The 26,090-nt window shown below is 44.6% G+C and overlaps 1 protein-coding gene across 2 annotated transcripts in view; it reads right to left on the minus strand.

The window, feature by feature from the left end:
- Positions 1–1,172: 1,172 nt before the first annotated feature.
- The window catches only part of Pdzrn3 (PDZ domain containing ring finger 3), a 235,285-nt gene continuing 210,367 nt past the window's right edge, over positions 1,173–26,090 (minus strand). For both annotated transcript variants that reach the window (XM_036181782.1, XM_036181783.1), the window contains 7 exons: positions 23,729–23,976; positions 20,288–20,375; positions 7,906–8,004; positions 6,739–6,801; positions 5,051–5,152; positions 4,381–4,497; positions 1,173–3,600 (listed from right to left, as the gene is read on the minus strand). In XM_036181782.1, coding sequence (XP_036037675.1) covers positions 2,044–3,600; positions 4,381–4,497; positions 5,051–5,152; positions 6,739–6,801; positions 7,906–8,004; positions 20,288–20,375; positions 23,729–23,976 — 2,274 coding nt within the window. In that variant the 3' untranslated portion in view covers positions 1,173–2,043. The remainder of the gene's footprint in view (positions 3,601–4,380; positions 4,498–5,050; positions 5,153–6,738; positions 6,802–7,905; positions 8,005–20,287; positions 20,376–23,728; positions 23,977–26,090) is intronic.

Here is a 26,090-nt window from a genome sequence, read left to right on the forward strand (position 1 = left end):
GAAGAGGTAGCAACCAGATATTTCACTAGTGAGGAATCATTATCTCTGTGTTTTATTTTCATTAAATTATTTTATTACAAGTTTATTGTGGGATATTTGTACACTGTGTGAAAATGTATTGCTGTGATGGGTATGATAAAAAGCTAAATGGCCAATAGCTAGGCAGGAGGTCTAGGTGTGATTTCCAGGGAGAGAAAGGAAGAGGAGGAGGACTCCAGGTACATAGGAGATGCCAATGAGATACAGAACAAGTTGGAGGTACAGAATGAAAGAAAGATCAAAACCCATGTGGTAGAATGTAGATTAAAAAAAAGTTATCAGTTAATTTAAGATATAAGACCTAGTTAGGAACAAGCCTAAGCTATAGTCAAGCTTTCATAATTAATAATAAGTCTCCATGTCATTATTTGGGAGCTGGCTTGTGAGACAGAGAAAGACTGGTTACATAAGTGTAACTAGTAATTAGTCTTAAGATTCTAGCACCAAAGGAGGGATCTGGGCTCAAAAGGAGTCTGTGAGAGAAAATTGTTGTCTGAGATGCCTAAAACACCTTGCCATTTCAATCAAAATTTTAATTAAATCAGTGAGTAAACCAGATGGCTGGTGTGATGGCAAATAAAAATGATGCCCTTCCTAATCTTATCTTTATTTTCATTTTTCAGTGGGCATTATAGCTGAAATTGATATAAACATGGTAATTAGGGAACCCTGGTAGCAAGTTACTTAAGACCTTGACAGTCACAGAAACCTAAAAAGAAAGCTGTTTCCAAGCCCAGCTACTTTAGTGATCTCTGCTATGCTATGAAACTATTGCCTGGTGGACAGATATATTTCAGAGATGGAAACCCGAACAAGACGTTTGCTAGAATGGGCAGAGAGTAGTGTTTGTCCTTGTAAACACAATCCTGGCCAAGACGCTTGCCCACAAGCTTTCCTATTTTGTAGGATACTGGGCATGGTGGAAGTGTTCTGGGAGGCAGGCAAGCCCAGGAGTATATGGTATTTATGATTCCCTACAACTTGCCACCAGACCTTACTTTTTCATCTGCCACCAGGCTCTAGGCTGGATGACCCTTCATCAGACTGTTTGAAAGACTTAAGAAGCAGCAGGTGATGCCCCAGGCAGGGGTCAGGAATTAGCATTGTAAAACAAGCACCCATGTCAAAACATATCAAATAGAAAATAATAATTTATTTTAACTTCATTTTACTTGATGTTTATAACTAATCATGATTCTGTGAACTTGCTTGGTTAAGTCTGTCCCTTCCAATCTACAAAGCAAAGGTCTACAATGATGAGCACTTAAAACTCCACAAACTGTCTCCCTCCACAACTTCCCTGTACATGCAAATTCTTCCAACAGGCGGCAATATCTGCAAACATGCTTTAAGCGTCCATACAGCTGCAGGAAATTTTGCTTTCTGTTAAAACCTTGACACTCTCCTTGGGAATCTTAACCAGAAAAATGTTAAAAATGGATATCCTGACTGGAAACATTGCTAGTTTGGGTGTAGGTGGGTATGAAATCACCAAGCAGACTTTGGCAGGTTTGCATTGAAACCACAACTGATATAAGATGTATGAGTGGATGGTGACTCGTATGAAACACCTTTCAGCGAAGTGACATTACAAAATAGGGTCCCATTAAAAATACATACTGGTAGTTGCACTTTGTGTTTTAGGCAGAAAAAAAGCGTGTTTAACCTTCTTTTATATGAATATAGTTTAAACAAATTATTCTGTGAAAGTATGCTTAATAAAAGATCTTTTGGAAATTTAAACACTTTATGAAAAAGGTTAACAAGTAAAAAATTACCATTGCTATTTGAAAAAAAGCTGCTTGTTAATATTGCCTTCTAAGAGAGTAAGGGTGTATTTTTCCCTTCACTGAAAACAGAGCCAGGACACCCAAAGTTGTAGGAGTGGCAAATTTAGACTATCAACATGATGGCCGGGCTTATATATACAAAAACTTGCCGCATTGAACGAGGCAAGGATGTCTACCTCCACGGTAGCGGTCTCTCGTCTGTACACAGTGAGAGTTACACAGTAGTCACCGACAGGAAGGAATTGTATACCCTAGTGCCGTCTGGCGATTTTGTGCCATGGGTTAAGAGTTCTTGGATGGTCATCCAATTGTCAAAGATCTTTTTGTTCCTCTTCTTCATCATCTTTTTGTGGCTCAGTTCCAGGATGTTCATCTCCTTCCTGTCGTCGGCGGCCTGCTGTTCCTTCAGACAATCCAGCCTGCTCTGCATCATAAACTCGCGCCTCCGCCTCTGCTCCTTGGCCTTCACCAGATGCTGTTTGCGCTCTTCCTTGCTCCAGTAGCGCCCCATCTTCATCTCACTCATGGCGTCATCATCCGTGGTCAGGCCGCTGCGTTCCTCCCGGATCTTCAGCGCCCGCTCCCGCAGGAGCCGGTCACGCACCGGCCTTTTGGTAATGTACCGTGTCCCGTCACTTCGGATCTTCACTTTCCACTCCATCCTGGGTTCGGCCGAGTTAGAGGAGTTCAAGTCCTTGCACATGCTCACTAGGCTCATCTGGCTCTGCGCATACTCCACTGCTGACTTCTGCTGGATCAGGTGCATGTAGCTCTGGTAGTGCTGTGCGTGCGCTGGGATGTGCGCGTGCTTGTACGGGGAGTGGTGGTATGAGGGCAGGTAGGCACGGCCCAGCTTTGGGCTGGCGGTGGGGCTCCTGCTGCCATCACTAGCTCGGCGCTCTTTGCTCTCCGAGGCCTGGCTGGGGTCCAGCTCTTTGGCGCTAGGGCTGTAGTTTGGGGTGCTTACTTCAGGATCCTCAGTGATGGCGAGCAGATTCTTGGGGCATGGCCTGTAAGCCTCGATGCTGGCCGCGGCCCCTTCGCTACTTCCCTCAGCCACCCTGCGCAGGGAGTTGTCTGGGGAGATCTCCAGGGTGAGTGGGGTACTCCGGCAGCTCTCCCCAGTGTTGTAAGCGCTCGAGCTATCCTTGTCTGACTTCTCGGGCAGCTCAGTGATGTCCGAGAGCTCATGGCGGCGCACGTCCACGCTGGTGTTGTAGTTGCGGAAGCCACTGTGGTGCAGCATCCAGGACTCGCGGTACTGCTCCTTCAGCTGCTGCATCTTGTGCGCACGCACGATGCTCAGGCACTCCAGCTCGATGCTGCGCAGCTCCTCGTTGAGTAGCTCCAGCTCCTTGTCCACACTCTCAGGGTCACTCTTGGCAGCAGTGTCCACCGGGCTGCTGGGGTAGTACAGGCTGTAGGGGTTGCTGCTCTGCACCTGACACTTGAGCTCCAGCAGCTCCCGGAAACGCTCACACTCATCTACTGGGATGCCCAGGTAGTCCACATCGGCACAGTCCGCAGAGATGAAGGATTCGTTGCTGAAAGGCAGGTCGCCACTGCCTAGAGTGTCCTGGCTACAGGTCAGCTTCCTCTGGCCCGCCAGCGGGTTGGAGGATGCCGTGGCGTCTTCACCGTTGTTCTCCTGCTCGGAGCTCTCGTCGTTGCGGGTGCTTTCATCCGTCCGACCCACACCGCTGTCTTTCTCGTGCTGGTTGGATAAGATGGTGGCGGTGTCTGTGGTTCCACCATCTTCCTCATGCTTCTTCTGTATCAGAGAAAAATGACAAGAACAACCGGTTCATGGTGACGGGACTCTGGGGGAAGGGGGAGCAGGTACCCAGTGTGACCTTTATGTGCAGGGCAGGAGTTTTGGATTGAGTTCTAATTTCCCAAGGCTGACCTGCAGCATTGAGTGACCCAGGGCCAGGAAGTGGCCAGCCCTAACTCTGTGCATCTGGGCTGGTGCTTAATTCTCATTTTCTCAGTCTGTATAACAGGGAAGATAGTATCAGCTCTCCCAATAACTAGCTAGTAAAGGAACCGGTACACAGGAAGAATGCATAAGCACTTGTAAGAGACTCAACAAGTGGGTAATTAGGGCTCTGACCGTGGCATGAGAAGGAGCTGCAGGGCTCGGAGCAGCTCAGGTTAATCACAGGATCGCTTTACTTTCAGAGGCATTGACTTAATTTTCTCTGACCTCAGTCAACACTGATGCATATGTTTTCCTGGCGAACACCAGGCTAGTGGTATCACTGTCTCTGCTTTGTTTTTTTTTCAACCATAAATGCATCATAATCTGGGTGGGGTGGTAGGTGCCTGTAATCCCAGCACCTGGGAGCCTGACTGCTAGCAGTCTGGAACTCACTAGGTGAAGGATGTAATAATTTCCAGGGAAGAGCTCGGGGAGGGAGCCCATCAGCTTGCATCGCCCTCATGCTCAAGCAGAAAAGCCCTCAGGCTGGGGTTTTCTGATGGATTTTACCATCATGGAGGGTGCGAGCACTCCTCCGTGGCGGTGGCGTGGGGCTATGCTGGCTTTTACCTGTTGGAGCACACTGGCTGTGAACTGCATGGCCTGGTGATGCTGCTCCTCAAGCATGTCCATGTGTAAGTCATCCAGAAAGTCATTCCTGTCGTCATCCATCCAGCCCTCGTCCAGCTAGGAGAATAATGGTGCATTGCTACTTCATAACTGTAATTTTATTACTGTCATCAATCATAATGTAAATATCTGATAAGAAACTCCCAAAGGGGTCATGACCCACAAGTTGAGAAACTCTTCTCTACAGGCTGGAAAAACTACCTCCCCCTCAGATTGAAGAGACCCCCTACCCTACTCCACACTGGAGAAGCCTCTAATACTTCCTCCCCCTACTTTTTTAGCCAGACTCACTGGTTAGTGCTCTTAGTTACCATCTGAAAGACTCAACTCATTTTGATTTCCACCCTGCTATGTGCTAATCAGTGGGACTCAGCTCCAGGCTGGAAGGGGCATCTGTAAATCCTGCTATGATTCCTTCATTAGTCAGACTGATGGGACCTGGCCAGGTGGTTAAACCTTTGAGTGGATCCCACATAACAACAGGTTCAACTGCCTTCCAGGCGGCGAGCACCTTTAAGCTCAGACGCGACACTCTGACATTGTTCTGCAAGGTTGGAGAGTCTGGTTTTGACGACAGAAACCCTATTTAATTCCTAGGACATTGACTTACCTGGAGTTCAGGCCTGGCAATCAGCAACGAAAAGTTCTTGTTTTCTTCACTGGTTAGAAGAGCCACAGCCTCTTCCCGGTTCTGCACTTCTATCCCATTAATCTAAAAGCACAAGGGCAGGTGGGGACAGGTAGAAATGGGACATGACTGGATGGAGTGGCATCTTCTTGTCTTGCTTCAGAACTGCAGTCGCCTACCACTCACAGTCATAACATGGAAATTCCATTTAGTTTTTAAAAAAGTGCTGATCTTAGCAAAGAAAGGCCTCGCTTAGCCGGAAGGCAGCCATGATGTGGAGGACCCAGACGATCCAGAAAACCCCTGCTGCTCAGGACACATCTGAGCCCTGGAATCTCATATTTGGGAGGGAGGATAAGTAAGAAATATAAAACAGACATTTCCTATATATAACAGGGGAGAAAAGCAACAGGATGGCTGCTGGGATCATGAGGAGTGGAGACGGTGAAGGGCGTATATGCACGGACTGCGCATGCCTAGTTTAACAGGCTGGCTAGAGAGTCAAGTGGGAACGACTCTCTCACCTTCACACTGACAACCCTCCAGCTGGCTGTCTGCCTGAGTGTCTCAGCAACTTTTGAGTTCTGCAAATTTTAGATCCTGGGCTGATATTCCTCCAGGGATACCACGGCAGTGCCACTGACCTGGAAACTGAGCCCTTCATCTGACTTTGCCACTTGATGTCAAAGAACCAAGAGGCGGCAAAGCGGACACACTACTGGTTGTCGTTATCCAATCTGATTACACAGTGATGGCAGGGAAGGGTCTGTCTGCAACCCAGGCAAGGCGCTCTCTGGGGCACCCTTACTGCTTCCACTTCCTGTTTTCAATTAGAGAAAACTGTAGCAACAAAAGTAAATATGCTGAGGATTAGGGCCCTTGGTGAGAAGCTTTGGCTCTCTTTCCTAGGGAAACTCAGCTACCAAGATTCTGGAAAAAGGCTGGAGAAATAGAATACAGAGTGGTTGTACGTACAACCAAAACTGCACATAGTGGCATATGAAATGAGAAAAATGATCTGGTAGACTAGAAACATGAAGATAAAGATGAGAAGAGCTAGAAAGCCAAGTCTGTGGACACAATAAAGCCAAGGCTCTCTGACCCAACACACAACTATAGGGCCAGAGATGTGGCTCAGAGGACAGAATGTTTGCTTGGCAGGAATGAAGCCCCGTGCTCCTCAGCACCACATTACACCAGGTGAGCAAGAGGCAGAGGCAGGAGCATCAGAAGTTGGGTCATCTTTACGTAGTAAGTTTGATACCAACAAGGTACATGAACACCCTCCCCGCTTAAAAGAAAAAGATTATAGCTGAAAGAAAGAAGTAAGCAGTCTTATTTTGCCTGCTTACTGGAATAACAGGATTCAAGGTAGATAGATGTCACCCTTAGAACTGAGTTCACAGGACAGGTAAACACTGAATTCTGAATTTTATACTTCTCAGAGGTATTTGGTCCAAAATATGGGGTAGCTGGGTCTGTTCTCACTTAGCCCTTTGCACATTATTGGCTAATTAGTCTTACCCACAAACCACACAGGGTTGGTCTCACTGTACAGCTGAATTTCTGATTCCTGTCCTTAAATATCTCCTGCATTTACAACCTCAGGCTACTCACTCCTGGAACTCATTTGTTTGCTGAACATATGCATCCTGGGTAAGGGAACCTACCTGGATGATGCGGTCTCCTTCACGGATGCGTCCATCCTTAGCTGCAATGCTGTTAGGGTCAATCTGAAACACACAGCAGACACCTCAGCACAAACACAGGCACTTTCCAAAGGTCATCTCTAACATACCGCCACACCCGCCCCTGCCTTTCTGGGTTGTACATGTTTACAAACAGGACTTAGCATCCTGCACAGGGAGAAATGGACTAATCTGTTCCATGCCCTTCCTAGGGCCTCTCAGAAACCTGCCTGGCAGTGCTGTGACCAAGGACTGGGTTCAGAGCTGCAGACTTGAGCTGGTGAAGAGGCAGAGGCGACTCTCATTGGACACAGAGTAATTAGAAGCAAGTCTGATGTGGAGTGGGTGAAGGGGCACCCTCAGCTATGCTGTCTGGCAGGCCTGCTTTGGTGGTTTTACACCAGCTCTTTGTGGTTAAAGTCTGGAAGAAAGCTTTAAAAGTGAAATGTATAATTGGGGCAAGTGAGACTGAGGAAGGCAGGGGTGCCCTGCACATACTGATGTGACATGCGAAGCTTGGTAGGTGGTGCTCATCCCAGTGAGTTAACTGTGAAGTCTATAGCAGATACAGCTCTTGGCTCAGCCCAGAGAGACGGATTTGATGTCTTTAGGAAATTGGGTTTCTGCAATTGCAAGGAAGGTTGCATGCATAGGAAAGTATTCATATTGAAATCCATTCCTTTAATCTGTCTCTTCTAGAAAGATCACTGCATCCTTCATCTATGTACTTTGATAAGTCCACATTAAGTTATGTTGGATGTATATGAACTCAACTGTGTATACTATGACAGGGAGACAGGAGACAGACTTTAAAATATATAAGCCATTCTATCTACTATTGCACTTGAGTTGGGAAATGTGAGGCTGCTCTTCCCTTGGGGGTGAGCACACAGACCATGTAAACGACTCCATTTTATGGTTGGTTTGCGGCTTCTCAAGGGTAATTCTGCCTTATGTACCAACATTAGAACTTAACCTCTGTGTAAAGATGTGACTCCACAGAGCATGATGAAAGGGGCAAGTGTTCTATATCTTCCCAAAGATATTCTTGAGGAGCTAGGTCTAGGGCGTGTGAACAAATACAAAGAAAAACAAAGGTCCGGCCCTTCTGGCTCCGAGAGGATAATTTTCAAACCTTAGCTTTCATACCTCACTTATGTAAATCCCTATGTCATCTTCATCATCCGTCCGGTAGCACACGGTGAGGCCCAGCTTGTCTTGGCTGTTCATCCTGTAGAGGCCCACTTCCTAGACAAAGAAAACCTTCTCTGTGAGACTCCAGCAGGCCAGGAGCATGTCAAAGGCTTTGAAAATATTTGGTTTAAATGATGAACTGGATTTCTTTGCATTCAACTGTGTAGAGCCAGTTAACTTACTGAACAAAAAGTGATTATGGACATGGGATCAATGCCCTGGGCATTTCTGACCTCTCAGTCAATATAAAGTCATTTTGAAAATAGTTATTTTATTGATCCTCCCCAAGAAAAATTACCCATATTTCAGTCAGCGTCAAGACCTCAGGGGTAGGGCTTTTAAAAAGCATTCTTTCAATGTCTGCCACAAACAATAATATTTCCACAACCTGAACACTCCAGCCACTTTGGTACAAATGTTTCTAGCATGTTGGGTTAGATTATCTCACGCTGCGCCCCTTAATATGCACAGGCGTAGAACTTGCAAACAGATTACGCATAAATTGATCCAAGAAAGGAGAGTAACGTGATAGTGTGCAATTAATGCCTTCTATAACAGCTGTGATATTTACAGTCGAAAATTAGTTTCAGCCACTGTTACTGCAAATTAAATAAGATAAAAAGCAAACTGAACCCAAGACTGGGACACACGGTGACAGGCAATATTATTGTTTGTGCCAATTAGTCTGCATTTCAGAATGAAGTCAGAGCTCTGAAAGTCTTGGGAGCTCTGGGAGGATACTTCAGGTTCTCTGCAAGTGTTCACATGCCTATTCACTCTGCCAGTGACTCATGTGGGCTCATTTGCGCCGCTGCAAGCTGTGGGTCAGGTTGAGGGACCACCTGCTATTAAGTTGTCCAGCCAACTCTTCGGTCTGATTTTTTTTATGGTTTTTGCTGGGTAACCAGGAGGGTGGGCAGGGCTCTGAGATGAGGTCTTCAGGCTACGCTGTCAGAGCCACTTCCAAGTGGCATCTCTAGGGCCTTTCCTGGGATGTGGGAAGGGTACAGCAGTCTTTGCAGAGACTGTCTTTCCTCATGAAAGACAGGGTGCCCAACACCACTGATACCTTCAAAGCAGAAGAACAGGGGGTGAAAGGCTCTGGACCAGTGTGGTCAAAGCCTTGTAAATGGGAAAGAAGGAAGGTGAATGTGGACATGGGGCTGGGACAGAACAGGTAGCACTCTATAGGCCAGGGCAAGGAGCTTGGCTTTAGGTTGAGTTGGGCACTGCCCTGCTCTGATGGACTTTGCACTGGATGGCCTGTCCCATATAAAATGATTATGAAGGCAGGCATATGTGCCAATTCCCAGTCTATCTTCATTTAGAAGCTTTATTGTGGGCTTGTTGATTTGCCTAAACCTTTTTTTTGCTCACTAGCACACATAGGGCAGGGAGATGAGGCACACAGTGCTACCAGCACTGTGTGGCAGTTTAATAATTGTATTTGGGCCACAACAAGTTACAACAAGCTGTTTGTGCAGAGCACCCCTCCTTAATAAGATGCTGTTAGTTTATTTTCTGATCACTGATATGTTAATTAATTCAGTGACTTCCTAATGATAGCTCTTACAATATGGTAAATTCTCATTAAATGAAACTCTTAATTTCTGATGCCTCAGTTGCATTAGATGGAAATTTCCTTCCTCATTTGTGAGTGTGCTAGTCAGGCTGGTTTTAAGGGGTGTATTTAATCATGAGGGTAATCTCCAGATCCTTTGGAATAACGAGTTTTCACCCCACAAACACAAGTGGCACATCACACTTCTATGTTCCAAACACCTCTCAGGCACCCTGATTGGGTTGTATTGTGACCGAGACTGTGCCACAGGGATCCTTTCTTGGGCATTCCCAAGTGGACACTCTGACTCAATGAAATTTCATGATTAGTGGCTCAGGCCCCCTGGACAGGTACAGACCCAATGCTGCCACTGAGCCTTAGGCTCTTATTTGTAGGACCACTAGGTCTTGGAAGAGGTTGAACAGAAAGCAAGGCCATAGGGAAGGCTGCAGGGAGACAGAGAGAGACAGAACCAGTGTGGAAATTCCACTTCCAGTAGAATTCAATGTGAGGGAACAGGTTGTCTATGTGGGTTCCAAAGGGACCATCTCTTAAACTAATGAAGATGCCGCAGCCCCAGTGTGCCTTACACTCTTTGAACTCTGCTTCATGGTCATAAGGAAGAACTCAAAGAAGTCAAGGGAAGTGGGTAGAAAGTTCTAGGACATTTCCTGATAACCAAAGGAACGACTATTTAACAAAGGTGATGCAGGCTAGCTGTCTATAGGGCCAGTTAAATACTCCTGTACCGGCCAGTCACAGACCCACAGGCAGCCACAGACCCACAGCCAGGCCGCCACAGACCCACAGCCAGGTAGCCACAGACCCACAGCCAGGCAGTCACAGACCCACAGCCAGGCAGTCACAGACCCATAGCCAGGCCATCCCAGACCCACAGCCAGGCAGTCACAGACCCACAGCCAGGCAGCCACAGACCCACAGCCAGGCCATCACAGACCCACAGCCAGGCAGCCACAGACCCACAGCCAGGCAGCCACAGACCCACAGCCAGGCAGCCACAGACCCACAGCCAGGTAGCCACAGACCCACAGACCCACAGCCAGGCAGTCACAGACCCACAGCCAGGCAGCCACAGACCCACAGCCAGGCAGCCACAGACCCACAGCCAGGCAGCCACAGACCCACAGCCAGGCAGCCACAGACCCACAGCCAGGCCATCACAGACCCACAGCCAGGCCATCACAGACCCACAGCCAGGTAGCCACAGACCCACCAGGTAGCCACAGACCCCCGACCAGCCAGGCAGTCACAGACCCACAGCCAGGCAGTCACAGACCCACAGCCAGGCAGCCACAGACCCACAGCCAGGCAGCCACAGACCCACAGCCAGGCAGCCACAGACCCACAGCCAGGCAGCCACAGACCCACAGCCAGGTAGCCACAGACCCACAGACCCACAGCCAGGCAGTCACAGACCCATAGCAAGGCAGCCAGGCTTGCTCTTGGTGTCTTCACAGTCAGGCATGACTCTGACACACACTCTGAGTGGCATATGAGACCAGGAAAATGTTTGGAAGTCACATTATAGAAAGAAACTATGTAGTGGATTAGGGGTTTCTGGGTAGAAAAAAAGGACTCATAAGAAAGGGGATGGTTGGTTCTCTACTACACTGAAAAGGATTAGCTTTATCTATCCTGGTACCCTAATACCAAGTCTTTAGCACATGATTTTGATAATACCTATCCTGAAAAACACCTCTTTACTTTTAGGCCAATGCTTTAATTGACAAAATTAGAGAAGTATTAAGCTAAAAGATTTTAGTTCATATTACTATTGATCTGATTTTCTTTCTTATCCTTATCAATTTGTATTCTAAACCTTTTATAAGCAGGGGGAGTTTTTAGCACAAATTTTCAGGCTGGAATTGAAAATATGTTGAAAGTACGAAAGAGACGGCTTAGTGGGTAAAGCATTTGCTATGGAAGAATAAGGACTTGAGTTCAGATCCTTAGCAGCCATAAAAGCTGAGTGTGTGGCTGGGTGTGTTTTTAACCATAGCACTGGGATAGCAGAGATAGGAAGACCTGGAAGTTTGATGGCCAGCTAGTCTAGCTGAAAGAGCCACCTCCTTAAAACAAAAACAAAAACAAAAAAAGGTAATTATGGAGAAAAAGAAAACACTGGAAGCTGACCTCTGACCTCTACACATGAGTGCACATACACATACTCAGAAAATATCCTGAAAAAATTTACAGTATTTTTCAAATCAAGGACCACTCATGCATGTGCACACAAAACACTTGATGTGTTGCCGTTAACTGGACTTTCAGTGAGCAAGTTGGGGTTGGCTATACCTTCTCTGAAATGCAGCAACATCTTGAAGTTCTTGAGTTGAACCCTGACATAATGTGGCCATATGGAAGACCTCACATCTGACCTTATGGGTTTGCTCGTAATTAAAATAGAAGTGGGTTAAAAGTTTTGTCCTAAAATTACCTTTGGACTTTATGTATATGGTATCTATGAAACATAAGTGAATTTTATGTTTAGACCTGCTTCCTAGGTAAACCTCATTGTTTACATGCAAATATTTCAAAATCTGAACACTGTTTGTCCCAAGCATCTGAGATACAGGGTGCTCAACCTGAAATAGATGCTATAATAGCTGCTGTTTCATGATTTGCATGGTAGAGAATAAGGTTCTCTTACTATAGTCGCCCTCAGGGCTATTTTTAGAACACATGGTCCCTCACAACAGCAGACTGAGGTAGAGATTAACACTGTACTTAGCCTTTGAACCTTGCTACCAATTCTCCCAGGACAGTTTTTAAAAAAAAATTATTTATTTATTTTATTTTATGTGCATGGGTGTTTTGTCTGCATGCATGTCTGTGGGGGATGCCAGATCCCCTGGAACTTGAGTTATAGACAGTTGTGCACTGCCATGTGGGTACTAGGGATTGAACCCAGATCCTCTGGAAGAGCAGCCAGTGCTCTTAACCGCTAGGCCATCTCTTCATCTCCCCCAGGACAGTTTTTCATGGAGATAGTTCCATTCTCAGTTTGGCTGGATATCACTGAAAGGCTGTGAAGGCCAGACTCCGTTTTTTCACATGGGTATGTGGTCCACCTGGCTCCAGCATGAGACACAGATCCTCAGCCAGGGGAAAGCAGGGGAGGCACCTTTGTTGTCAAAGTTCTCTCTTCCACACCCACTTGAGTTGCCTTTGAAACAAAACCTTACAACTTGATCATTAAGTACAAGAATGGCAGCAGCATTCCTGTTGAAGGATGGTACTGTGGGAGCAATTTTACATCTTGCTCTAAAATAATTTGGGGAAGAAGATGAGCCAGTGCTGGCAACATACATGTCAAGTAACAAGCAAGAGCATCTGAGATTCAGGAATCTGCTTGGCATTAGTGTTAAATATCATGGCTTGGGCTATATTAGTTCCTTGCTTTATCTGGACATTCTTAGAAACTCTAGACACAAGTCTCTGATAAAATTTTCTTCTAGATGGCACAGGACACTGCTTAACCTCAATTGCTCTTTCTCCAGGATGGATCTCCATCCCAGAGAAGATTCTGTGGCTAAACCAGAGTGACCTTAACAGGTTTTTGATGATCTTGAGAGAAGAAAGGATAAATTTCCCACTGTCTTTGTATCTGCATAGATTCATGTTTTACCTTGACTTGATGATGACAGGGAGATGTTCATATCTAAACAATGAATTATACAACATCAGCAGCATCCAGCCTCACCATGGAGGCATGGTATGTTCTCAACAAAATTGAACAAGCTTAAGATTTTAAGGCAGAAGAAAGATCTAATGAAAACTTAAGCTTGGCTCGGCCACCAACAAATGTGCCAAGTTCTCTTGAACAAACTTCAGCCACTTTACTCTTCTTAAATGAGACCTGGTGAAAGCAAAACTTCCTCCAAGGTACTGTGTAATTGGTCAGTTTTCAACATTGGTTTCTGCTTCTGAGGCAGCCTAGACTTGTTGGGCTCATAGCTGAAGGCATAGAGGGTATCAATACATAGCTGTTGCGATGATGGAGATAGGATTTCAAAGAAGACCATTAATCAAACAGGTATGAATAATGCATCAGCATTAGCTGGATTACCCTAGCCCCATCTCTGGTATCCTGTTGCTTACTGGTCTAGATGGACTATTTGATAAAAATGAGTGGCTGAGTCTGACATTTCAGATGAAACTTACATGGTATTCCAATTAGCGGTCTTAAGAGGGCTGCCCCGCCCTCATGATACAAGGTCTTGGTTTCAGCCTCAGTGGATTAACCTAACTCACATGGTTTATTTCCCTCTGAGAAGCCCAGTCACTCCTTAATAATTCCCCACTTTCCTGGACCAGGATGGCTGCCAGGTATCAAAACTGTTCCTATATGTATTCACACTGTGTCATGGGATGCAGTGATGTCTCTAACAAGATCACAGTTTTACTTAAGACCTCATATCAAAATATTTATTTCTCCCTTCAATAAATATTTAGGTGCCAAAATATTGGATAGACTACTCCAGACACTGTCTGGGAGTGTGCAAGGGAAGAGCCCACTCTTGCATAGAGTTTATATTCTAGCAGGGTCATCAGACAAGAAGCAGATGATGGTGCTGGTGGATTGTAGTATGGTCCAGAAACCTTCTCTCAGAGGTGTGTTGCTAGGCAAGACTGAACTCTATCTGCCAAGGTCCTGGTTTTAGGTGGATATACATACAAAGAAAGAAACTTGAAGATCCTTGTGATACTTGGAAATTCAAGAGGAGGCCGACTCAACCAGAACAGGGCATGCCAGGTTCCTCAAATGAGCACTCACCTTTCTGTCTTTCTTTCTCTTATTTATTTATTTATTTATTTATTCATTCATTCATTCATTCATTTATTCATTTATTATCTTATTATCTATCTATCTATCTATCTATCTATCTATCTATCTATCTATCTATTGTTTTGAGACAGGGTTTCTCTGTGTAGTTTTGTTGCCTGTCCTGGATCTCACTCTGTAGACCAGGCTGGCCTTGAACTCACAGAGATCTGCCTGGCTCTGCCTTCTGAATGCTGGGATTACAGATGTGTGCCACTGCCACCTGGTGAGCACTCACCTTTTGCTTCACAGCTTTAATGAGAAATTTCCAGATTGGTTACAGTCTCCCATAGAACCTCCAGGACCATCCCAATTCCCGTCTGGTCTACTTCTGTTATTCTGAGAAATCAGAATCATTCAGACATATCCACCCCCCCCACCTTCCCCTCCAATCCCATCAAAATTGTAGCTGGCCTTTCCTTCCTGGTCTCCTAAGGACATCATCAAAACAATACAGGTGACAGCAGCTTCCCAGGCTGGGTAGGATGCCGCGGCAGAATCACGGGGGAAATTAAAACCATAGAGTATGGGGAAAAAAGCTTCATCAGACATCTATTTTCTTTTTTAATTGCCTGCAGGAAGACCTGGAGCAGGTGTTCAGTACCTGAAAATTCAGGGGTAATTATTTGGTTGCTCAGCTCTGGGGTGTACTTGGGAATAAGGCCTTTAATGCTAAGCAATTTCACAATAACAGGGATTTGACACTTACCTAAATATGATCATTTTGTGTACTTTAAAAGGAAGAACATCTGTTTTCCCCTCTGCATTGGCTTTGATAACATCCCAACACACTCGTATATATTTTCCTCATATATAACAGGCATAGATCGGTTGTTCTTTTATCTCATTCAACTTGGGTGATGAGCATTACATTGAGAATGTGCTTTCTACTTGAAGACAAACCTCATCTCTCTGAAATCAGATCCAACATCTGGAACAAGACAGGTGGAGACCTAGCAGAGACACTGGCAGCAGGTCAAAGAAATCCTTTGAGGAGCAGAGATGGTACTTGTGTATGCTCTGAAAACTAGGTCTGTTGTAGTAAAGTCAGACCTTAGCAGGGGCTTGTTTATCGACCCCCTTAAATGGACAAGTAAACTTGTCTTGGTACCCCTCTACAGATGTACCCTGGCCACAGACTAGAGGTCTAGCCATTGATCTCTACTGGAGATTCCCTACAGTGAACCTCAGTAAGACCTTGAATGCTTCTACCTTTCTTACGCTGCTGGCTGTTGTAAGAGAACATGGGGGCTAGGGACTTTATTCAGAACAGAGGTCTTTTTCTTGTACCTTATGGTTTGGGAGGCACAAAAGCATGCTGCTTGCATCTGCTTGGCTCTATCACAGCATAGCAGAGGGCACCATGGCGGAATCATGTTTGAGAGGGACAGAATGTATGATAGAGTAGGAAGCAAGAGACCAAGTCTAGGGGTGACTCTACTTTGTAACAATCCTCTCCCATCAAAACTGATGCATCTCATGAGGCTGTCTTTAATCTCTTTAAGGGCAAAGCCCCCCATGACCTAAATTACCACCCACTAGGCCCAGCCCCTTAAAGGTTTACCTAATTCTTCACACAGTCATTCTGGAGACCAAGCCTCCAGCAGAGACTCCCTATCCAACCCTGGCCCTGTGGCATTCCCTTTGCTGCTGCTATCATTATTTCATAAATTAGGTCAGCTGCTTTCTTAAAAGTGAGAGGTACACTTTGAGACAGTGATTAAGTGATGAAACTTACCATGAGCAAAAGACCACAGGTGGGGAAGCCTTCTCACCTGCTGTGGACCTGCAGGACCTAGTGGTCACCACCACTCAAAGGGCATGTCTACTTGCTGGCTTTTCAGGAAATGCTAAGCTAAAGTTCAAGGGTCCTGATGGTCTATAGGCTCCTTCAGCCAAGCAGAATGATGACTTCTTGATGGTGTATTTCTAAGTGGCAAATGGTAGACTAAATATAACAAGATGCTCAGAAAAACCCAAGAATAGATTTCAAAATGAGCATGATGGAAAAGAAAACTCTCCTAGCATCAAAATACCAAGCTTGCTGGACTCCAAGAGCTAGCCAGATTGCTTAGCTGATAAAGGTGCTTTGCTGTGCAAGCCTGTTAGCCTGAATTTGATTCTCCAACCACATAAAGATAGGAGAGAAATGATTCCATGGAGTTGTCCTCTGGCTTCTACATGTATGGTGTGGTACATGCACATCCACATATATTACACACACATTAATAATAGATAAGAATTAAAGAAAGCAAAGAGTGATAAATACATGCATGCTAGTACCCAAAAAAATATTTTGAGTATTCCAACGATGTGGACTCTTTGTCTCTGCCTTTTTCTCCTTTGGAAAGAGTCTCTTTGCCCTGACACATGTCTTCGGGATGGGCTCATCTATTTCTAGGCAGTGATAACTTCACTTATAGGACAATATGGATAACATTAGTGACTTGGCAGTACATGCTGGTACTACAGTGAACGACATGCCAAAACCCAGACCATATTAATGTGACTTGTGAGAACAAGGAGCAGTGGAGGCTTGGGCTTAGATATCTGAACCCATGACCTCTAGATCACAACCTTTCTGACTGGACTGTGGACTGAGATGCATGGGGACCTTGTGAAACTGCATTTTCATTAGTTACAGATTTCTGTAATGGGCTCCATCTGTGAAATTGCCGACTTTCTTGTAGTTTTGGGGCCCAAGATTCCATAAAACCAAGAGGAAGCAGAGCTGCTGGTCTTTGGTTCCTACTCTGAACAGTGAGTTTCTAGGGCACTCAAGAGGCTCTTTGGTTGTCAATATTGAGAAAGTTGTATATTTTAGTTAGAAAAAGTCAGTCTGGGGCAGGTTTACACTATTGACATTTACCCAGTCTTCTGAGAAAAGACAAAGAGAGCCACAGTGAATGTGGGCTGCTAGTGCTTGGAAGGCAGGCATCCATGGTAAACACAAGGGTTTAATAACACCGCCTTTCTTATATTTATTTGGAACATTGAATTATATTAACTTTTATCTGTGACAGTTGATGTTGACTTTCTGCTTCAGGCAGTGGTATAAGAACTACCTTAGTTTAACTGAATTGAAGAGAAATTAAAAGAAAATTACAGTTCTGGTGATAACTAGCAATGAGTACATGTCATAAGGGAGAGTAGTTCAAACTGGGCAGGCACTGTGGTGTCTCAGTGAACTGTGACCATTAAACCAAGTGCAAGATCTTACAGGCAAGACCGTGTTTCTGGGAGAGCTTATTGCTTCTATCTGCTCCTTAGAGCAACAAAAGAAGCCAACTTAACTAAACACCCCAAGCCACAACATCTATGCTACTTCATAATCTGGCTTCTGAGATACTTGGCAGCCTGTAGAAGACTTCTTGTTCCTGTTATGATGCCCATCGCACAGCAGTATCATTCCACGGATAATGGACTCCTCTGGGAGGACGCTGTTTCTTCCACAGTATCTAGAGAACTCCAGACTGAAGAGTAAATGCTAACAGGCCCACTGTCCACCAAAGAGGACTGCAGGATCTGTATGCCCTCCTCTCCCCTAGTACATTTACCATGCTAATCCAACATTCATGGTCTTAATATCCTTTGTGAAATCTGTTTAGTTCTGTCCATCTTGGCATGCCCTTAGAGCATTTGGTCATTGAGCCCTCTTTTGGAAGAAGAAGTATTCAAGTGTCCCGAAAGGGCCATGGGCTGCTTCAAGGTATGAAATGCCAACTCATGTTTTTAGGGACAAATACTAAGATGTGCCCATGCCTAGTTGTCAGTGAGCAGCCTTTTTGTTGGCTGAGTCTATACTTTTGTTGACCTTCACCCTGTTCTGCAGTGAGAATCAGGTAGCTCTCAAAGATGTAAGAAGGATGCAGATATTTTAGGCTATCAAGCTGCTTCTGCTGTGAAAAGAGCCACCACTGCCAAACAGTACCTGTTGTTCAGCAGGGCGGCATGGATTATACAGCAGAGGGCCAGCAGAGTAGCTAAAATGTAAATGGATGGATTTCCTCTGGCTGACTTTCACCTGGGGCCAAAAATGCTTACCTGACAGCATCAAGTGCTATCTTGACCCTGCTTTACAAAATCAGTTTGCATATAAGCTCTGAAGTTTTTTTGTTTTTGTTTTTGTTTTTAAAAAACACATTGAAATTTGACACAACGCTTTCTCAAAAGTGTTAAGAACCACATGATAGAATTTAATGTTCCTTTTATTTTTATTTTCCATTCTTCCTAAAGGGAAAGTGAGAAGTTGAATTTGGCTGGCTACTTGGTGTCTGCTAAGTATTTTAAAACTCAACATAGGGCAATGTGACATTGTATGGCACCTAGACTCTTTGGCCACTATAATACTTGGGGGAGAGCTGTGGATTTTTATGATATTGTCAAAAGGACTTTAGGAAATGTAAAGTAATTGCATATGGGAACAGCTCCTTTTTGTTAAAAAAGTGGGGGAGTGGGCTACATTCAGTCAACCTATTTATCACCCTATTGTTGAGTAGTGTCTTTGAGGGAAAAGTAGTGATCCAACAACAACTATGGCCCGATAACCCAAAGAGTGCAGTAGTGGCAGGCATACCTTGGCTGTAACCAACGCCTCTTTAATTGAACTGAACACTCATTCAACAACAGGAAAAATTATGTCTGGCACTGGAAACCTTGCTAACTACTCAGTGCTAGTGGAGTCATAGATTTTGAGAAGAACCTACAATTGCCATGTTACTCAACCAGCATAATCCCTCACTATATTCTAAATATTTGTCCTTATACCCACAGATAAGTGTAGTCCTTATTTCTAATCAAGGAAACTTTGCTTTGCAATAGATGGAGCCCATTACAGAAATCTGTAACTAATGAAAATGCAAAATTGTATAGCCTAGTCCCAATGGATGCATTTACAATACAATTCCTGCACCTAACACTAAAGGATTATTGTGGAAGAGGGGATGGAAAGATTGTAAGAGCCAGAGGAATGGGGGTTGGCTCTGAGAATGAGTTTCCTAGCAATTTCAGAGTTCAACCCATAAAGTCTCACCAATCTGACTGCCAGAAAAGGAACTGAACAAGGACAACAACAATAGATGTGCTAAGTGGATGTAGGGAAGAACATGAGGCTTCAACCCTACATGAGAACTACAGGAAAGTAAGGAATGTAGAGAGTGGAGAAATAGCCTTCCCTAGTGAAGAACACACTGATTGGTTATCCAGTACCAAAGGTCAAGCTTTGAAAACACACCTACAAGTAACATTATGCAGATCAAGCAGGCTGTGTTTATGTATTTAGGGATACAGATTCATACAAATATGGAACAACAATGAAAAAAGAGGCCTTTTGAAAGAGAGTAAGGTGCAAGGTAAGGAGGCGTATGATATTTCCAGCGTGTGCAGATTTCATGTATATTTGTGTGTGTACTTGGCTGTGCATGCACATGTGGGGCCATATATATCACATACCTTCTGTTGTTTTCCACTTTATATTTTGAGAAAAGTTTCTTTGCTGAACCCTGAGCTCATTGATTCAGCTAAGATGCCTGGAAGGTGAGCCTCCAGGATGTACATGTCCCTGCTCCTTCCAGTTTGGGGCTATAGCCACATGTCACCATACCTGGCCTTTATGTAAGTTCTGGGGATCCAAACTCAAGTACCCATACGTATACAGCAAGCACTTTACCACTGAGCCACCTTCCCAGTCCCTAGGACCTCCTTTTGTCAGTCTGATTTGGAGCCCTGACTGTTAGACTCTGTCTTGAATTAATGGAAGTAGGAAGAAGCTGAGCTGTGCCTTTTGGGTTGGGGGTGGCAGGTTACTAAGAGGTTCAGATTTTGATAATTTCATTATTATCCATAAATCACATTTGCACTTGTAGAGAACTCTAGCATTTTATGAGCCCAATGGAGACTCACTAAGAACAGGAAGCAGCTGTGGTTCCTACCTCTAGCTCCAGCTCTTCCCTGTCCATGTCCTGATGGATGTCCCCCATGTAGTCATTCGGATCATAGTATTCATGGGATGAGGGGTGCCTGCAGAGACAGAAGGTTGTCAAGACCCTGATTCTTGGATAATGATCTGTTGTCTTGTTCCCAGCCATTGTCAGTACAGGAACCCTTCCAGACCCCTTTCCCTTCAGATACGGCTCTTAACATCTCCATCCCGGTGTGGTAACTTGAAACTGTATGTAAGCTCATACTGTTGCCTCCATCAGATCCTCAAAAATACTGGAAACTCAAAACAAAAGAACCAAGGAACCCACTACTTTGGTGAAGCTGAACTTCCTCTGGAAAGAGTGAAGGCGCAAGTTAAGGATGGGGTAGACCTTGTTTCCAGAGTCCCTTCCAGCATCAAGGATTCATCCTGGGTACATGCAACTGGTCTCTAGACAGAAGACAGGTCCATGTTCATTGCTACTGTATCTCACTGTTTACTTTTAATCTTGGTGGTAAAAGCTCAAATGTGAGCAACACCCAGATGTGTGCTGGTCTTCGAGACCAATTTCAGACCATTTGCTGGGATAGTGCATTTTCATTTTCATTTTTTTTTTTTTTTTGCATTGGTCCCCAGTGAGAAATGTATTTGCCACTACAGCTGTCTGCACGTGTGTGTGTGTGTGTGTGTGTGTGTGTGTGTGTGTGTGTGTGTGGTGTACACCTCTTTGCAGACGTCAGTACTCATGGGTACTTGTGTGTGTATACATCCCTTCTCCTATTTGAAAGCTAAGAACACACATGTTTTTAGGGCAACACATGTAAAATACAATGTGAGCCTGGCATCTCCTGGAAATGGTGTTAATGGAACCTCCAGGAACAACAGCAATGGGAATTAAAACACATTTGGCCAGTGGCTCTGGAGGAGCTTTGAATTGCACACCAGCTGCAGATAAAAAGCTCCTGCCTCCAATTGCCCTTGGCTGGGAACCCAAAGCTCCACATTCTTACAGGTCAGGTAGCAATCAAGGGGGCTCTGGCAGTCCCTCCCAGCCATTTAGTTTTGAAACAATAGATGAGACATGTGTGGAAGGGCAGGCCTTCTGTTTCCAGACCAATCAGGCAAATATATACTGGCTGCACTTAAGGGGCTTTTAGACCTGAGGATCCTTTGGAAGTTCTGGACGTTCGGTCATCAACCTAATACCCCTGCTCAACCCCAACATGCAGTCTTGCTGTTGCCTGACCTCTGGACTTGGTGACATTTCTCAAGTTCCCCCAAGGGGATAAGTCATGTCATGTTAGTTAGACTTAAGAGGAAATTAGGGGTTTGGCTTCTAAAAAGCCTGTCACTCTGACACTTCAACATCTGAGAGTCACACATGGCCTAAAGGGCTTGCTCATCAATAACACAAGCAGGTCTGGTCTATAGTGTTGAGTAACTGGTTTTAAGGCCATGCTGAGGGAAAGGGCCAGATGCTTTCCAGGAGCAGCTGGGACACTGCAGTGTCATGGCTGTGAGGTGAGATTGGATAGCCTTGACTTCCCACCAGTGGCATTGCCTTATGCTGAGCAGAGCTCCAGTTTATGGTGCCCAGTCTCCATAGGAAGTGCTGAAAAGATCCTTAGTCTACATACAGCATTCAGTCTCCATAGGGAGTGCTGAGCAGATCCTTAGTCTACAGCATTCAGTCTCCATAGGGAGTGCTGAGCAGGTCCACAGTCTACAGCATTCAGTCTCCATAGGGAGTGCTGAGCAGGTCCACAGTATATAGCATTTAGTCTCTATAGGTGAACAAGGGAGTGCTGAGTGGGTCCTTAGACTACAGCACCCAGTCTCTCTAGCAGTGGTTCTCAACCTGTGAGTTGTGACCCTTTTGGGGGTTACATATGAGATATCCTGCAATCAGATATTTACATTACAAACCATAACTGCAGAAAAATTACAGATATAAAGTAGTAACAAGATAATTATATAGTTGGGGTCACTACAACATAAGGAATTGTATTAAAAGGGTCACAACATTAGGAAGGCTGAGAACCAATATTCTATAGGTCAATAGGAGCATGGAGCAGGTCCTCAGTCTAGAGTGCCCAGTCTCTATAGGTGATTAAGTGGGCCCTGAGCAGGACCTCAGTCTATAGTGCCCATTCTCTACAGGCAAATAAGGGAGGTGACAGTTCTTTGCAAGCTTGCAGATTGTGTGAATGGTGAGTGTTACATGAAGGTCCTGTCTTCTCCCTTTTCATGCTGTCAGCTGACCAGAATTCACTCTTGTCAACTGGGGAATTAGCCCCAGTTGCAGATGACAGCTAACCACTAAACCCATGAGATGAAAGGCAAGTCTTCGTCCGGGATTTGACAGAACCACAGGAGATGTGTGGGTACTCCAGCTACCGGATGACTAATAGAAATCCAACAGGTATGGCTCAGAGGCTTCTCTGCAAGAGCAGAAAATGCCTTTGAAATAATGCATCCCAGCAATTACCTGAACCCAGATGGAGCCTAGATGGGAAAAGACAGGGGTACCTTGTGTCAGCTAAAGAATCTGTGCCCTCAGATTGCACGGGTACATGGGAAAAAGCTAAATTTAGCTGGGCATCTTTAAGCCAGCGGTGTTGGTAGCTTTCTCATTCTTGACTTGTTCCCAAATTAACAGTCACTGCCACCACTTAATTGAAGGCTTACCAGATGACCAGCTACATATTATTTTCATTTAATCCTTCAACAATCCTATGAGACAGGTATGACTTGCATCTGTATCTTAATACAGCATAGAAAATAGTTAGACTGAGGGAAATAAAATAAAATGACCCCAGCTACACAGTAGAAATTAGTTCAGGCATCATGTCTATGAGACTTGAATTCTCTGAACGGCTTCATGCTTTCTGTAGAAGATAGAGTTATGAAGAAAGACCTAACTGAGGTCTATTTGATCACAGCTACTATGCAATTGGTACATGGCAGTGATTATTTATATGGGGTAGGTCTAGGTTTAGTGCATGGATACAGGTTTGAAATGAGATCCAAAAGGAAGCAGAGTGCATAACCTCTGGGGTGCTTTCTACACTCAACAGCTTACTTTGTTGTCTATTTAAAACAACTATCAGCATTCCCTCCAGTGGTAACTAGAAAATCTTTAAATTACCCTTTGCAGTGATTAAATTTTATTTCGACACAACTTTTTACAACAGTTGTAAGTAATTTTCTTCTTAGAATATAATTTGAATAACTCTGCTCCAGGGTTATAATAAAGTCATTAATATGTCAGAACAGTTTTGAGCAGGACTCGATTTATTGCCTCTATAAACAATAAAGTTAAACACAGGCAACTTGGAGGAAAATTGTAAGATGCATTCATTTCTTTCTCTTCATGGAAAGGAAGAGGCCAGTTTACCCAGAGTCCTTTACCATATGTAGCAAGTTAGCAAGTTATGGCCAAGATACTTACTCTTCAGGCAGCAGGTAAGGATCCAACACAGGTGGGCTGGGAGAAGACATCTTTGTCAGGGCCATGATGTGCTCGAAGGTGATGTCAGTTTGGGTGCCTGTGTCTACCAGCTGTGACTCTGAGGCAGGTGTGAACATTTTGGTTCGAGGTGTCCTCCTCAACACCTGTACCACGATGGGCTCCTTGGCTGTTTTGAAAGCTTCCACAGCCTGGTCATGAGTTGCTCGGGATAAGTCTTTGCCATTGACCTATGAAGACATATTTAGAATGGGAAGATTATCATAAAGCAGAAACCAGAGAGGTCTTTTAGTGTCTTGAGGGCTTCTAGGTGTAAACAGTCAAGTGGAAGGAGCATGCTGGGGTTGTCAGAGAACTTCCATTCTCTCCAAAGAGGGAAAAGAGGCTAGAGCAGAGGTGTACAGATCTGGCATTGAATAATAAAGCACACAGCAAGGATGCCGTGGCCTCCAACCAGAATATCTTTAATTTAATTTCATCACTTGTTAATCTTCCCCATGGAAGGGAAGAGCAGCCTCGGGCTCCAAGCCTTCATCAGGGAATGATAACTTAACTAGAAATTAATTAGGTTGTTTTGTTTTCATGTGAGTAGTCTTTTCAGTTTGTGTCAAGTCTTCATTTTCCTTAAAAAGTCCACAGCAAATATCAAGCAGATAGCATGTACAGGCTAGATATACTATAAATGAGGAAAGAGTTCCAATGACCAAGTGTTGAGCAAATAACAGCTTGCTGAAATTTTAGTTGCTTCACTTTTCAATTTGTACGCAATGTTGCTACTCCTATAGCCCGTTTCTCTTTACTGAATGCCCACTATCAACTCATTTGTTCTATGGAGCTGAAAGGGTAAAGCTATATTTCTCTCTCTCTCTCTCTCTCTCTCTCTCTCTCTCTCTCTCTCTCTCTCTCTCTCTTTCCTAAAGTCCCCAGGATGCCATATGTGAAACCACGGGCAATTCCTGGCTGAGTTAAGACACAGGGTCCAAGGCTTTCCCAGTGGTACTATCAATACCAACTCCACACAGCTAACACAAGATGAAACCTTGAGAGACCCTGCCTCAAGGGAATAAATCACAGAAACTGACAGAACAATACAGCTGATGTCTTCCCCTGGCTGGAGCACACGTCTCCTGGGATACACCCTGACATATACTAATTTTGAATGGGACCTGCATAATATATGATGTCTGTGCACTATACAGTTACATATGAACACCAGACCTTTTACCAGAGGGTAAAAGAACTGGGGTTTTCTTAACACAGCAATGCTACGTTTATAAAAGAATGAAATTAGAGAGGAAAAAGAAATATACAACTAAGTGGAGTAGGAAGAGGGGGAACTTAGACCACAGGAGTCTCCCAGTTGTATGTAGAAGGAATTCTTAACAGGAGTCAGTCTCTCTCTCTCTCTCTCTCTCTCTCTCTCTCTCTCTCTCTCTCTTTCTCTCTCTGCCTACTCCCTCCCCCTCCCTCACACATACCTAGATCTTAGGACTAATGCAGCAGGCAGATTGGCCATCCATTCATCCCTTATTCTGTGTTTTTCTGCTAAGGGAATTCACATTGGTCTCGCCATCACAGGGGGACCTGAGCTGTGTGTTCTGACTGATTGGCCATAGCCTGCCATAGTGATTTTGTACCTTCAGTCTAATGATGGAGAGGCCTGAGGCTGAGAGGAGGAATCTGGTAGGAAGCTTGAGGTTAGTTTATTTATTTTTTAAATAGATGTGAAATAGGGATGGCCATTCCTGGATTCTAGGAAAGCCAGTCTGCATGTGGTGGCCTCCTAGGACCATATGGAGAACTAACTGGTGAGGCCAACTTAATATATGGACCATGGTGGAGAGGAAAAATGGCAATTATCTTTTCTGTGGATATATTCCCTAAAATTTTAAGCTATTTGATTTGCATCTTAAATTTCCATAGTCCAATGTAGTTAGAGTTTTCCTGCCTGGCCCACAGTCAGGACAAATCTCTCTCACCCGCCAGGCTCCTAGACGCTCAGACCCAACCAAGTAAACACACAGAAACTTATATTGCTTATAAACTGTATGGCTGTGGCAGGCTTTTGTTATCTACTTCTTCTATCTTAAATTAACCCATTTCTGTTATTCTATACTTGTGGCTTACCAGTGTCTTTACATGTTGCCTCTCATGGCAGCGGCTGGCAGTGTCTCTCCCCAGCCTTCCACTTCCCAGAATTCTCTTCTCTCTTGTCTCACCTATACTTTCTGCCTGGCCACTGGCCAAACAGCATTTTATTTATACAAAGCGATATCCACAGCACTTCCCCTTTTCTTTTCTTTTCTTTTTTTAAAGGAAGGTTTTAACTTTTACATAGTAAAAT

Source organism: Onychomys torridus, chromosome 3, assembly GCF_903995425.1.
Source record: "Onychomys torridus chromosome 3, mOncTor1.1, whole genome shotgun sequence".
Lineage (NCBI taxonomy): Eukaryota > Metazoa > Chordata > Mammalia > Rodentia > Cricetidae > Onychomys > Onychomys torridus.